Source organism: Sinocyclocheilus grahami, unplaced genomic scaffold, assembly GCF_001515645.1.
Source record: "Sinocyclocheilus grahami isolate Dianchi unplaced genomic scaffold, SAMN03320097.WGS_v1.1 scaffold913.1, whole genome shotgun sequence".
NCBI lineage: Eukaryota > Metazoa > Chordata > Actinopteri > Cypriniformes > Cyprinidae > Sinocyclocheilus > Sinocyclocheilus grahami.
The window spans coordinates 345,196-360,721 of record NW_015506092.1 but is presented as its reverse complement, the minus strand read 5'-3'; the positions used below and the strand labels follow the sequence as shown (position 1 = coordinate 360,721).

Below are 15,526 nucleotides of genomic sequence, written 5' to 3'. Positions count from 1 at the left end.
ATAATGCGAAGATGACACTTATAGACAGCACATCAGCTACAGACAAGCAATGACACCAAAAACCATCCCGTTACTACACCTAATATTACAAAAACAGTATATTGGTTCTGTGAAACATAGCAAAACCAATGTTATTCACATGTGGAGCAGAAACTTCAGCGTCGTCCGCTCTATAAAGTCTCTCCAGCGCTGGAAAGCTCAGTATTAATGCGGGTCCTGGCTCTTGCCTGATCATAGTGATAGTCCTCCGACATCTCCTCTTTAGTAACGTCTTTCATTCTACAGTATTTCTACAAATCTCCCGCTTGTGTGCTCTCTCTGCTCCCCATCATGAATGTAAAAGCCCCTAACTGATTACTGATTGGCTACAAGAGTGTTGTGATGCTCCGTCTGATTAGTCCGATCCACTTTGTTTTCCCCCTATTTGTACAGCCAGGACAATGTACAAACCATTTTTCAGCACACACAGAACAAACAGCTAGCAAAAATTGACTTTTTTTTTTGTTGATTTCAATTTTCAACAAAAAACACTCACTGCTGCACCTTTAACCTCTCAGTTCATTTTAAAGTAGCCTACTTTATGATTTTGTTTGCATACAATATTGTCAAAGCATTTTTACACAAAACAAATACTAACAAGAAAAAAAGAAATCTACAATGTAACAACAACAAATCTCTCTCTCTTGAACAACAAAAAAGTCTCTCTTTCTAGCTTACAGCATAAAAAAATTGTGATTCCTATGAATTCAGATGTTTTACCCCTCAAATCAACCATTGTTGCACTTTGACTGTTTGCAGATCAGCATCATTATGCAAATATTGAATAAATTATTCTTAAAAATGTGATAAATTGTAATAAATATAAATTGTGCCATAAATGAGTTTCTTTACAAAATGTTGACAAACACTAAAAATAAAATAAAAATAAAGAAATAAAATAAAGAAATGAATGTCCAACCTACAGAGCTCCAAATATATAAATGTAAATAACTTTATGGAAATTTTGGTCACTATATCATTTCTATACCACCCTCTTAAATATAAGGGTTTTTATACAAAAGGTTCTTTAGATTATGAAAATGGTCTTAATATGATAGATAGATAGATAGATAGATAGATAGATAGATAGATAGATAGATAGATAGATAGATAGATAGATAGATAGATAGATAGATAGATAGATAGATAGATAGATAGATAGATATTTTAAAGTAATTGTCAACCAAAAAAATGAACATATAATCATGCAGTTTTTCCCTTCACCAGATGTTAATTGATGGACTGGAGTGGTGTGGATGACTTGTGGATTATTGTGATGTTTTTATCAGCTGTTTGGACTCTCATTCTGACGGCACCCATTCACTGCAGAGGATCCATTGGTGAGCAAGTGATGGAATGCTACATTTCTAAACTCACCTAGATTTTGGATGACCTGAGAATTAATAAATGTTCAGCAAATTTTATTTTTGGGTGATTCCTTTCTTAACTATTCTAAAAAGTAAACTAAAAAGTTCAAAAGGAAGCCAAAATTATTCTTCATTGCCTTCAGTGCAAAAGTGACATTTTAGAATGATTATTTTTAAGAGCACATACTTCTATTTTTATTATTTAATATTTTATTAATATAACTATTATTCCGAAATGTGGAAAAAAAAACTTTTGCATGGCTGTTTATAATACTGTCTGCTGGCAACATCAGGACAAATATTAAACCAGGTGACAAAACTTAATGCAAATTGAAACGCTGATTTCTATAGCAAAGACTGAGGCTGCATTCCGCCACTCCTATGCTTTTATGGAGGGTTTATGATGCCGTAATCTTGCACATGCACACAGGTGATTTCCGCATGCATTCTTCAGGAACAGACAGGGTCAAAGTTTGAACTGCAGAGTTAAAGTACGACCAGTGTGAAGATGAAGGACCCCCTGAGCAGCTGTACTGTGAGTCCAGAGCCGTTTCATTCTCTTAACTCTATTGTTAAAACAAATATATTCAATTGATTTCTGTTGAAAGAGCCTAATGGTGTACATATGTGTTGATAGTGTTGACGTCTGCTTTACAGCATTGCTCCACATAAAACACTTGGCAGAAGAATTGCTTATTATTAACTAGAAAAGTTAAGTTTGTCTGGACTTTGCGGTCAACTTGATAAAGCTCGCCTGAAAACGTCCACCCAAAAGTTTTAAAAATCCATCTAAAAGTTAGAAGTTTAGACAGAGACAAAGACTGATTGATTTATAGATGCTAGAGGCAGTTTCAGAGATGTTCGGAGTGGTTGCTAGGGTGTTTTGTTTCTGAGTGATTTGCCAGGATGTTGCTAGGCAGTTACTATGGTGTTCTGCATGGTTGCTAGGCCATTGCTCTTCTCTTGAACTATATGTGATGGGATGGGGATGGATGGATGGATGCACTTTAAAAAATGCTGGGTTGTTTCAACCCAACTTTGGGTCAAATATGGACTAACCCAGCTGTTGGGTTAAATATTTAAATAAAATTTTTAACCCAAAATTTGGGTTAGTCCATATTTGACCCAAAGTTGGGTTGAAACAACCCAGCATTTTTTTAGAGTGTAGATATAGATATAGATAGATCAATCTCATGGTTTGTTGTTTAATTAGGCTTGCTATTGTGTTTCAGTATAATCTGCTGTATCAGTATCTGAAGAAAATCTCTAAGAATGGCGAGTTTTTCTGCAAAGAGCTCTTGGCCGTCTTTCAGCAAAGGTAACATGAACTCTGCTCTTCTTCTCTAAAGGTTGTTGTTGTAGTGCTTAACTTCTGAGACACTGAAGATACTCGACTTCCCATTCTCAAGAGAATGGAAAATGCAATGGAAAAGAATACAATAGTTCTCTAAAACCCTGAAATCCTTGAAATGTTCAGGGCAGAATCTCAATGACCTGAGCAAATAAGCATGACTAATATAACAGACATAGTTTTCTATGAATTTAGATCTGAACTGGAGATCAACTATTCGAAAGGACTTCAGAAGATCGCAGGGAAACTTCTTAAAGTCTCCAAAGAGATGTGTGACAAGTGAGTGACCGCATCTCCAGCTAACCCGGAGTAACTGTGTGATCTATCTATCTCTCTATCTTGTGCAAGACAAAATAAAGTGCAAGACAAAATACACTCATATTAAAAATACATTTTCTGAAAACAATACTTGGTATTTTATATATTGTTGCTTTTCATGTAGCCTTTTATATAGTGTAACTGGAAAAATAAGACAAAATCTTGCATGTGATGTTAACTGCGTTGACGTGCAGGTTAATATTTGATGCACTTGCCTTGCAAACTCATTGACAGTTTTTCCTCTTCAAAGCTCCACATATCGTGCGTGGTCCTTCATATCAGATGAAATGTACGCCTCAGCAGATGCCCACCGGTACGACAACACTGGATCAGGCTCTTTTTATTATTCATGTGGGTTGCTGTGTATTTATATCGGCCTTATTCTTTCAGCATACTGGGAAATGCTCTCAACCAAGATGCTATTCAGGAACTCCGTCAAATCCTAGATGAACACGGGAAAAGAAAAAGACCGGTATGCCACTTACAGGAATAGTCCATCCAAGATGTACAGTGGGTACGGAAAGTATTCAGACCCCCTTAAATTTTTCACTCTTTGTTATATTGCAGCCATTTGCTAAAATCATTTAATTTTTCTTCATCTGAACAGATTTGTAGAAATGTAGCATCACATCACTTGCTCAGCAATGGATCCTGTGGCAGTGAATGGGTGCCGTCAGAATGAGAGTCCAAACAGCTGATAAAAACATCACAATAATAAGTAATCCACACCACTCCAGTCCATCAGTTAACATCTTGCGAAGTGAAAATATGCATGTTTCTAAGAAACAAATCCATCATTAAGGCATTGTTACTTTAAAACCGTAGCTTCTGTCCAAAATACATGTCCATAATCCATAATAATGCTTCTTGCAGTGAAAAAAGTTAATTCTGTTGTCTTCTCACATCAAAATCCACCAACATTATTGTTAAGAAATGTCCTCGCTTGTAAACAGTGCTTAATCTGTGCAGATTTCTCTTCTGATTCAGACAAGACAGTTTTCTCACTGGAGTAAGCAATATTATGGTTAGAGGACTCATATTTTAGCAGGAATCAACAGTTTGAAGTAAAAAATGTGTTAAAAATGGATTTATTTCTTACAAACGCTGATGGACTGGAGTGGTGTGGATTATTGTGATGTTTTTATCAGCTGTTTGGACTCTCATTCTGACGGCACCCATTCACTGCAGAGGATCCATATGTACGTTTTCATTTCTGGGAGAACTACTTCTTTAATGTTTATGCATTTATTTATATTAAGATTTACAGCAGCTTGTTTACACTAAGTCTCGTATGTTCACAGCTTGACAATGCCGTTGAAAAGTCCGGAAAGCTTGTTCTTACAAACTGGAGTGAACAAATTAAGGTAAGAAAACAGAGCTACACTTGCGTTTCTCTAATTCAGAGGGATTTGATCAAACAAACCAATATTGAAGTGGGATTCAAAAGCACATGAGAAGGATACATTTTGAGCAGAAATGTGTTTTTACAGCTAAAAAAGAAGCTGATTGGGTTGACAAGAGAACATGAAGCTCTCTTCAGCTTCGTGGAGAAAAATAAGCAAATCTGTACAGAGAAGGAAAAACAGAAGGTATTTGTGACGGTTCATTGGCTGGGGAAAAGCAATTAACACAGTTATGTTTGTGACATTAGACAAAATAACTGCTGTTTATTTTCATCTAGATGTTGAACAAATTGACTAAATCAGCAGAACTTCAGGCCAGAGTCGATGAGGAATATTTTAACACCAACATGGAGGGTCACCACATCCGACTGAAGCTGTAGAACACACTGAAAACCTGCTACCAGGTTCATGCTGTTTTCCACATCTTTATTTCCTCTGATATCCATTGCATTTTGACTAATTCAGATCTGAATTTCAGATCGTTCAGGAGCTTGAGAAGCAAAGATTAGAGACTCTGTCCAACACCCTAAACAAGTACAGTCTCTTCATGACAGTATACGCACGGACAGTCATTCACGTGAGTAACTGAATCCATTTAGCACTAACAGTAACGGTGACAGATTCAACAGGGCTGGGAAAAATATAGATTTTTAGATGCTTCCTTTGAATTTACAAGTGTGAATTTGAATCGAAATGGCCACAAATGAATTAAAATAAAGAAAATCATAATAATAATAATTTAGCCTACAGAACCACAAAATGTCCACACTTCTTTTTTTTATATTTTCGTAGAGATAAATATTTGGCTTTAATATGATCTATTTTATTAAATATTAAAAATTCAGAAAATTTATTAAAATTATTCAAATACATTTTTAAATGGTTTTAATTATTTAATATTTCGACAGTTTTGCAGGCTTTAGAGCAAATTCAAGTATTGTGGAAATTAACCTGTTCCTGTACCATGGTGTTGTATTAAAAGTTAAATAAAGTTAATTCAATAAATATAATAACATATGTAACTTAAATGTATGTATTCTACTATATATATATATACACACACACACACATATAGAGAGAGAGATTATTTTAGTTAATATAATTTAATAATTATATTTATATGTGTGTGTATTCATACAATAAAATAAAAGCTACACTGACAAATGTATTTCCCCTTGAATTCTTAAATGGATGCCCATTTTCCACAAGTTGATATGATTCTTTAGGGTCTTAACGAAAAGACTGTAACATAGTTTGGTTAAAATTTCTCAATGGTAGTGTAAAAAAACCTTTTTTACCATGTCAAAAACAGCTCTTTTCATAGCATGCAGATTTGTAGCATTTTCCTTTAAATGTTAATGAGCTCTGCTGACCCCGCCCCTCTCTGAGACTGTTTACTTTAGCCGCATTCATCGTGAAACTTGCTAATTAGCACATTATTAGGAAAGGCGATTTGCAAAGATTCATTAAAAACCCTTATACTCACTTCTGTAGGTGAAGCTTATAGATGGGGGGCGCATTCCATTCAAAAATAAACGTAATCCACTGCATCTTCAGCGGCTCAGATCTCGGGAGTAATTGACGGAACACCTCAATCGCTTAGGAGTCGTTCTTGTCTACATCTGCTCTGGCGGTGAAACAATGGCGGACTGATGACAGCTCACTCAGGGCGGAGCTAAGGTAAGACACCAGTTCAGTCTGTGCTGAAACGCTACTGTCAATCAAACTATCGTGGGAGGGGCCTGTCTGTGTGACGTCACACAGACAAGCATCTGAGATCGGCTCGATTTGAGAAAGGGGGAAAGATTTTAGTAGATTGAAAAAAAACCACTGGGTGGATTTTTATCATTATAGGGTGGTTGTGTACACACACTGCCAACACAACTTGTAAAAGTGCATGTAGCATCCGATGACCCCTTTAAAGAATTTTCACGCACACACACACACATATATATAGGTCAAATAAAAAAATTATCATCAGCATGCATTTTAAGTGCAAACTTTTGGAAGAAACAAATGTTATTATTATTATTAATAAAGTTTTTTTATTTAATTTTATGTTGGTACATTTATTATAAGCATGCATATTTTATTTCAGTAAAATTATTATCAGCATGTATTTTAAGTGCAAACTTTTGGGGGTCAAAATATGTTTTCTTACATTTTATTTATTTCATTAAAATGATTATCAGCATGCATTTTAAATACAAACCTTTTGGAGTAACTAATTTATTTCATTTTAGTAAAATTATTATCAGCATGCATTTTAAGTGCAAAAATTTAGGAGGAACAAATTAAAAAATATATATAATTTTTTTTTTTTGTAACTTTATCATAATGCCTTTTAAGTTCACATTTCAAAAGTTCACACAAACAAACGTTGAACAAAAAACCGAGGAGTCTGTGTAGGTACTGCAGGGTGACTGATAAAACATTTCTTTAAAAAAAATTTATAAATATGGTTAGTGTCTCTAGTGTCAAAAGAAACTCCCTTAAATCATCCTTGCTTGATTCGGTTGATCCTATCATTTAAAACCTCCATTAAACATGTCAATCTTGATGAATCCAGGACAGGAAAAGGATGTAAACATGAGTTAATTGAGAAACTAGGTCATCACTAGTTTAGCATGATGTTTCGTTTATGCGGTTGCTTTTAAACAGCCTACACTTTTTAGACTATAATATATGGGTTTCCCCGAGGCTGCAGGGTGAAGAGAGACAGTATCGCAATTAATAAGCCTAATTTAGAGGTAAAAAATAACATCTAAATGTTGCATGACCTCTCTCTGGTTTGGCTCCAGGACTGTGAGCACAGCGTTGTGCAGCTTTCTCGACCGGTGAGGATCAAAAAGACTTGTCAGTCCATGAGGAGCTCCGTGATCAATAAGAGTGCGCTGACCAAACAAAGTCCTGATACAACAAGTGAAGAGCCCTCGACTGAGACGACCGATGTCACGCATAACACAGACGAGCAACAGAGCGGCCCGGTTAACGGAAGCATGTCTGAATCTGAAGAGGATAAAGGTAAACAGCAAGCAAAACATGTTTACCTTTATTTTATGAACACACAAACTCCTGATTTCATTTTTGTGTTAAATTCCCTAAACAGGCTCAGAATTCTGCTCAGTCGGCAGATGCAAGGCTTTATACAGCTTTACGTCAGAAAGAGAGGATGAGTTAAACATTAATGAAGGTAATATGGTAGTTCTTAATATATCATCCCTCAGCACCTGCTTTCTGTTGACTCTCCCTCTTCAATCTGGCAGGAGATGTACTGGATATCTTTCAGAAGGACGACACGGGCTGGTGGTTCGGTGAGCTGAACGGACAGAGAGGACATTTCCCATCCACGTATGTGGAAGAGCTGCCTGTTTTCACTGAGATGAAGTCATCTGAAGCTTAGCTTCAAAAGAGCATGTAATGGAAAAGGTCACTGACCTCGACGCCACTGAGTCATGATTCACTCGTGCTGTAGGGTTAAACACACTTTATGCAATTACTGGAAAAAGGACTTTAAATGAAAAAATTAAATGGATAAAATCAGATTCATTCATTGACTCAAAAGAACAATTCACTCACAAATCATGCATTAGTATGACTTGAGTAGTTTTACAGTAGACGAGCAATATCTAGCCGATTAAATGTTAAAGAACAGAGCATAAATGTATTTGCTACGAAAATTGCCATAATGTCTAGAAAACAGAATTTTTTAAATTTCACGTTTTCTGTTTTTTTCATGAAAGGAAGCCGATAAATTACATCCATTATTAAGTTTATTGTGAAAAAGAAATGTACATGCAATACAAATGCTTTAGACCTTTTAGTCACTGTAGTATAAAACAAAAAAAAATGTAAAAGCACTTTAAGACTTTTGTTTTGTTTATTTTATGACTTGTATAAATGTTTATTGCTAAAATTACAAATCAATGAATATACAAAGAACTGCAAGAATGAAATATTTCATATTAAGTAATAACTGATGGTTTAGGGAAATAAAAGCTCAATATATGTGCTAAACGTCTATAAAAACGGTGTCTGGGTCTCTGATCGTTTTAAATGGATCTGAAATGAAAAAATCAGCTTTTGTTCGTCAGTCAGGCTGTCTTTGCGCCACTGTGAAGTGCCACAAACTCTCTCCGGACGTTTGCAAGGAAGGTGGGAAAGTTATTGGTCTCCTGCAGTCTGCGCTCTAGATGTGCCATTTTCTCCAGAGGAGGGTCACAGGAGACGACTGAGGGGAAAATATGATCATGTTATTCAGTACTTCAGTTGGGTCAGTCATTCAAAAGTTTGGGGTCAGTAAGATTAAAAAAAAATAATAATAGTTTTATTCAGCAATGATGAATTATATTGATCAAAATTAACAGTACAGACATTTATATTAATGTTACAAAAGATTTCTATTTCAAATAAAAGATGTCTCTGTATACATCAAAGAATCCTGAAAAAAAAGTATCTCGGTTTCCACAAAAGCGTTAAACAGCACAACTGATTTCAACATTGATAATGATGAAAAATGTCTTATGCAGCAAATCAGCATATTAGAATGATTTCTGAAGAATCATGTGACACTGAAGACTGGAGTAATGATGCTGAAAATTCAGCTTTGATCACAGGAATAAATTACATTTTAAAATATATTCTAACAACAAAAAAAGTTATTTTAAACTGTAAAAATATTTTACAATATTACTGTTCTTACAGTGTTTTTATGAAATAAATGCAGCCTTGGTGAGACTTTTCAAAAACATCAAAAATATCTTACTGACCACAAACTTTTGAACTGTAGTTTAAGTTTTGTTTAAGTAATGCCTAATTTACCATTTATCGTTAAATAATACAATTAATATTCATATTTATCAATGAGTCTAATCAAATGCATGACGAAAAACATCCTAGGTGTAATTTAACAGTACTTAATTTCTTTATGGTAACTAGTGTTTTTAACAAAAATCAAAGATAATAAAGAGATCAGAAGATGAGCACTCACTGTGGTAAACGCCCTCTGCATCGAGCTGTAGGAGGAACGTATGGACCATGTCTGGATCTTTACGACTGATGTTCCTGAAGACAAACTGCAGCTTCTCACCTGCAAATAAACAGAGATGTTCATGATACACAAGCAAACCTTATCTCAAGTTTGTGACCACTAGTAAAAAAAAAAATAGTTTTAATTAATTGTATAATCAGCAACAACAATTTGAGTGAAAAGTTCAATTGAAAATGCTTACATTTGATTACCGACCTAGAAATAGTGCCAAATCATTTTCAAAATCCAAACACTTTGTTCATTTCAAGGTTTAAATGAAAGAAAATCACAGATTTTCAATGTGGTCTCAGACATTCGTACCTCACTCTATTTGAATGATGTATCTAATGCATAATGATAAAAGGGGGAAAAAACTTCAGTCATACTGTATGTTATAGTTAAACACAAAGACTTTACCTTGGATTTTTCTGATCTCAAGACTGAGGTGTTTCTGAAAGATGTCTTTACATATGTTCAGATTTTTCAGTCTGTCCTTGTTGGCTTTATTTTGTGACTGAATCACTACAAAAAATGTAGTAAACAAGCATTAGTGACATCAGTTTGAATAGAAAGCAACAATAAACCTGTCCATAATGTCTGTCTGTCACCTAACAGTCGTATGCAGAAAATAAAGAGTCAATGTGGCAAAATTAATGAATAAATAGAACTTAATATTCTATTTGTTTACCGGAAATCCAGCATTTAATTCAGAGATATTTATAGTTAATAATTCACGAATGAATCATCCTTGTGAGTATTTCTTTTCAATGATTTAGATGATTCACAAGTGTTTCAAAAATCATTTATCTGTAACGGATCACTCTCTCTACCTCTCTTTAAGTGTAATCCATTACACATTAACATAAAGCCGCAAGGGAGGAAAGATAGGCCTACTCACATTCCCTGTTTTTGGCCTGATCCTTCTTGAGCTTCTCGATTCTCTGGAATAAGAGAGCTTTGTGATGCTCTTTGTCTTCAATCGCTGACACCACCTCAAGATGTTCAGCACTCTTCTCTTTCAGTGAAGATGTTTCCTCTTTCAAATCTAACACAAAAGAAAGGAAATATCCTGGCAGTCATTCATCTGACAAATCAAGACAGCACACAATATTAAAATGCTGTTATTAAAAAAAATGTCAAGCAAGTGTGCCAATCAACTTCTCACCTTCTTTGAATGTTTGTATCATGTCAAACATGTTTTCATCCTCCTTGCATTTCTTAAAACAAGTACCTATGTAGAAAGAAATTAATTAATTAATTAATTCCTGGGCAACTTGAAATATTCACATAAATTTTTCTTGCGATAAAATTTTATATATTTTTTTAACTACGGAAGCTTGTTTCCACCACCGGATAAAAGATTTTAAAAAAGGTAACAGGGACTTTTTAAATCTCACAATTCTTACTATTTTCCTCACAATTATGGTTTTTATTTCACAATTCAGACTTTTTTTTTCTTGAATTCTGAATTTGTATTTCACAATTCTGAGATTATATCAGAATTGATCAGAAAAGTCAGAATTTGGAGATGGTATTCCATATATTTTTCATATTTACATTTGTATTTGGTATTCCATAGCAGAAAAAAAAAAAGATTTGCAAGATGTAAACTCAGAATTCAGAGAGAGAGAGAGAGAGAGAGAGACTCAGAATTCAGATTACGAAATATAACCTTGCAATTGCAAGAAAAAAAGTCAGAACTGTAAGTTTATACATTGCAATCCTGAGTGTATATCTAAAAGATAATTGTGAGGTTTTTATCTCACAATTCTGAACTTTTTTCTTGCAATTTTGAATGTACATCACAATTATGAGACAGAATAGCAAGAAAAAAAGTTATGAATTGTGAGAAACATTTACCTTTTTTTTTGGTAATAAATATTAAATATTTTGGAAGCTTATAATAAATAAGCTTCCATAATTTTCAGCTCAGCTCAACCATACAACCACCAAGACCACACAAAGCGTATGTTTTACAATCCTTCTTGATTGTGTTTCAAAGTCAAATCTTCTTTTATTTTTTTATTTGCGTATTACTACATCCGAGTGATTTCCTGCATTTGAATTTTACTCAATGCATAAATTTGTAGACGTTATCTTTTGTATCAGGAGTGTTAACTGCATAAAACAAATAAGAAGGACAATATCCAGTGCTTCCTCGTGTGCAAAAATACTCTTTAGAGAGAGAGAGAAAAAAAAGAGAGAGAGAGAGAGAGAGAGAGAGAGAGAGAGAGAGAGAGGGAGAGAGAGAGAGAGGGAGAGAGAGAGAGAGAGAACAATTTTATTTTTATCCTGTGGCATAAACAAGCTTCCTTAAGAAGCAGAATTGCGAATATCATAATGATTTTAATGCACTTTTTAGTTTCTGTGAATCAGTTTAAACTGATACAAATGAATTGGTTCAAAGCTATCATTCAAATAAAAAAAATGTATAGTTAAAAAAAAAAAAAAATCAGCCCAAACAATATTTCAATGGTTAAATACAGTGTTGTGGGTAACAAATTACAAGTAACGCGAGTTACGTAATCAGATTACTTTTTTCAAGTAACTAGTAAAGTAACGCATTACTTTTTAATTTACAAGAGAAGTTCAAAAAAGGAACGCAAATGCCTTTTTTTTTTCAAATTTATTGACTGACAGCTCTCCTGTCCCCATGTTGAGAGAAATCAGAAGATGTTATTGTAGTTCTAAAATAAATATGAATATGCATTAATTCATCTCACTCACAAAAAAACAAAACACACAGATTCAGTATTCCTCAAAATGAATTAAAAAAAGCAACTCAGAATATGACGCAAACCTGCAATAATTAAATGTTGAACAACACAAATATCCTTTATGTATTTAATCCCATTCTATTTACTTCTGACCTTCGATAATCCAGTTCAACCGTACTAATAATCACAAATTACTCTAGACAAACATTTGTGTGTCTTTGTTTATTGCTGAAGTGTGTTGAAATGTCTTCTTCTGCATTCTACTGTACTTTCCCTTCAGCCTGAGGCTCATTCATTTCACTTTTGGTGTGCAAAGGCTGTTATATTTGCCAAAAATATAACTTTTTTATTTTAAAAACAAACAAGCAAACCCTGTCCAGATTTTAAAAGTAACGCAAAAGTAACGTAACGCATTACTTTCCACAACAAGTAACGTAATTAGTTACTTTTTCACGGAGTAACGCAATATCGCAATGCATTACCTTTAAAAGTAACTTTCCCCAACACTGGTTAAATATACCACAATTTTCTTTTCACCATTTCACCCATCAGTTTTAAATGCAGATGGATCATAATGACAGATAAATGTCCAACTTTGCTTATGCTTTCTATTCAACAACTAGTCTTGTTCAAATGTATATTAACAATAACACTTGCACGTTCAACCCAAACCCACAAAACGATTCTGTGCATCTCTTACCCAAGACGGACTTCATGTACTGCCTGTGTTCCTGACAGAGCTCTGCCACCCGGTCATTGAGCAGCTCTCCCATGGCCTGGTCCAGCAGTTTGCTCCTGATCTCCTCCAGTCTGCTGTTGAACTGCTCCACAACATTATAGTCTCTGATAGACGCCATACTGAGCTGCAAGACCATCCGAACAACACAAGCAGCGTTACTACCGTTACTACACAAGACTCAGGGGCTGTTTACTGCATATTATTACACATTATCTACTCTAATATAACATAACCTTACAATAAAGTGATATATGCGTTATATACACGACATACTAATATCCATGTTTAACGGACAACCAATATAGCGTAACGTTACAGTTGTTGTTTAGATATAATGTTTCAGTGCGAGGTCTTTTTCTTAATTTCTAGGCACTGAAACCAAAATAATATTGATTCAATGTTGTTTTGATAGTCGGAAAGAAGATTTTAATCACTAACCCGTTGTATGGCGTGAATATAAACGCAAATGTATTGTTGTTGTTTTCAAAAATCCGCGCCCGGAACCTCAGCGGTTAAACAGGAAGTGGCGTCAGATAAACGCGTCGACTCACAACTACAAAATAGCGGCATGAAATTACCTAAACTGTTCATAGCGTACATAAGAAATTAATTTAGTGTTCCTAAGTATGAATTTTATTTTCCCTCAAAAGGCGAAGTGTTTATTGGTTATATACCCGATGTGCGGTCGGTCATTTCCCCTTCACTGAGTAGTTTGTTATTGTTGCGCCATCTGGTGTTTGTTTGAGCGCTGGCTGCAGCAGTGCGTACTAAAGTGTGCTGTTTCATAAAGGAACTCTCAGTCTGCATTTTTATCTGACAAAACATGTCTTATTTCACATCAGGGGGAAAAAACATGTTTAGGAAAAATCATGTGTTTTTGGACAACATTTTTTGGAAGTATAATTTAATGTCTGGCTTGTTTTGCATTTGTTATAACTTATCACAAATAAGCATAGTTATTGTCTACAAATGGGTCATTTTCTAGTTGCCTATTTAGTGCCATTTGTGTCCCCGTGATACAGAACACTATAAAAGTGTACCAAAAAATTAATTAATTAAAAATAATTACTCAGATTTTAGTGTAAGTAGGCTAAACACATGACTCTCATAAAGAGGAGGTATAGAATACTTTTTGGTGGCAAGCTATCTACAAGAAGCATAATATCACTCTTTAATTCACCCGTTTTTCAATGTTTTAGATTGATTCACTGATGTGGTAACGCATAACATGTCCACGCTGTTATGCTTATTCATAGTGGAAACTGATAATTGTTTGTCATTTTGAAAATATGGTTACTAAACAGGTTAAAAATCTTCCTTGGTGATCACTGTATACGCACTAGCTTGTTGTTCATCACATGAGTTGCAATGGCTGACTTTAGCATAAATGGTCCCTCCTGTTACATGGTGGACATATTGTAAAAAAAAAGCTGAGATGCCACCGAATAGTAAGAATGACCTAAATATGTAACTGATTTTTTTTGGTCTGTTGATTACTAGCAGTGAAATTTGCCATAAAACCAGAATGCATGGAATATCAACGTGTACGCCGCCTACTTCTGGTGGACAGGGGAGTGGGTTGAATACAAATAGAAGAGCTAAAATAATATATATCAAATATTGAGTATTTTAGCCAGACTATTTTGTAAGGCTTGTCTTATCTTCTTACCTAAATACTGGAATTGTAAGTAAGACTGTTATTTTCAGTGCAAGATAATCATACAGGGATTTCATCAGCATTAGTGTACTGCAGAGTGTTTTTGATGAGGTATATAAAAATTAAAACACAATATTCAGCCATTTACATTTTCATATCAGGCTGTTTTGTGGTCCTCTGGTCTTTCCACTAAACTAATCTCATCTAAAATGTAGTGTTTACATTTGATCTTTCCACTGTTTTACAGATACCCTGTTGAAAGAAAAACCAAGCCAACACTAGCCTGGTCAGAGTGATCTGTGGGCCAGTTTTAGAGTGATTTAGGCAGTTTTGAGCTGCTCAGTCTTGGGAGACTAATTAGTTAACAACTTAAACCAGCAGAGTGCCAACTTGCAAGACCAACAAACCTTAGTAGGCTGGTTCAAGCTGTTTTCTTTCAGAAAGGTAATGTCAAACATTTTAAGTTGATATTTCCAGTACTTTTATTTTTTTTTAAATTCCCTTTACAACAACTGTATGCCCCCTTAGGCCTGTGGAACAAATAAACAAGCAAGAAGAAACTTAATACCATACTATTGTTACTAAGCTAAATGAGCACAATTTAGGCAAAGGTCATAACCATATACCCATTTTTTGTCATTGAAGACAAAATTAATAGTGACAAATATGTTTCAATTATACAAATTGTTGATCAGTAACATTTGAGTGACAATAAGTGAGACATCAAAACCAGATCACACATGGCACTACATTAAACAATGACTGAGCATGAAGGTATCAGTGATTATGAACATGTAATCAGTCCTGTACTATTATCACTACAGTTCAAGGACACCATATCTTCAGCTGCTACAATAAGTCGAATCTCTACAACCTTTTAGTACAAATCAAATGTATGCATGTTAC

The 15,526-nt window shown here is 34.6% G+C and overlaps 1 protein-coding gene and 1 pseudogene across 1 annotated transcript; one reads left to right on the top strand and one right to left on the bottom strand.

Moving 5' to 3' along the window:
* Positions 1-1,914: 1,914 nt before the first annotated feature.
* LOC107564144 (nostrin-like) lies at positions 1,915-8,159 on the top strand (annotated as a pseudogene).
* Positions 8,160-8,337: 178 nt separating this feature from the next.
* Positions 8,338-13,508, bottom strand: LOC107564152 (kinetochore protein Spc25-like). The gene is made up of 7 exons (XM_016249160.1): positions 13,402-13,508; positions 12,925-13,087; positions 10,673-10,738; positions 10,406-10,552; positions 9,925-10,029; positions 9,469-9,567; positions 8,338-8,709 (listed from the first exon to the last, which is right to left on the bottom strand). The coding sequence occupies exons 2-7, from the start codon at positions 13,079-13,081 to the stop codon at positions 8,573-8,575; spliced, it is 711 nt and encodes a 236-aa protein (XP_016104646.1). The 5' UTR covers positions 13,082-13,087; positions 13,402-13,508; the 3' UTR covers positions 8,338-8,572.
* Positions 13,509-15,526: the final 2,018 nt, after the last annotated feature.

What these genes read in the sequence shown, in the direction of transcription:
- LOC107564152 (XM_016249160.1), bottom strand. Translation starts at nt 13,081, where the DNA reads ATGGCGTCTATCAGAGACTATAATGTTGTGGAGCAGTTCAACAGCAGA. An exon ending in GTACATGAAGTCCGTCTTGG is followed by an intron (nt 10,739 to 12,924) that starts GTAAGAGATGCA and finishes CTTTCTACATAG; the next exon opens with GTACTTGTTTTAAGAAATGC. An exon ending in TCAGGCCAAAAACAGGGAAT is followed by an intron (nt 10,030 to 10,405) that starts GTGAGTAGGCCT and finishes CATTTTTTGTAG; the next exon opens with TGATTCAGTCACAAAATAAA.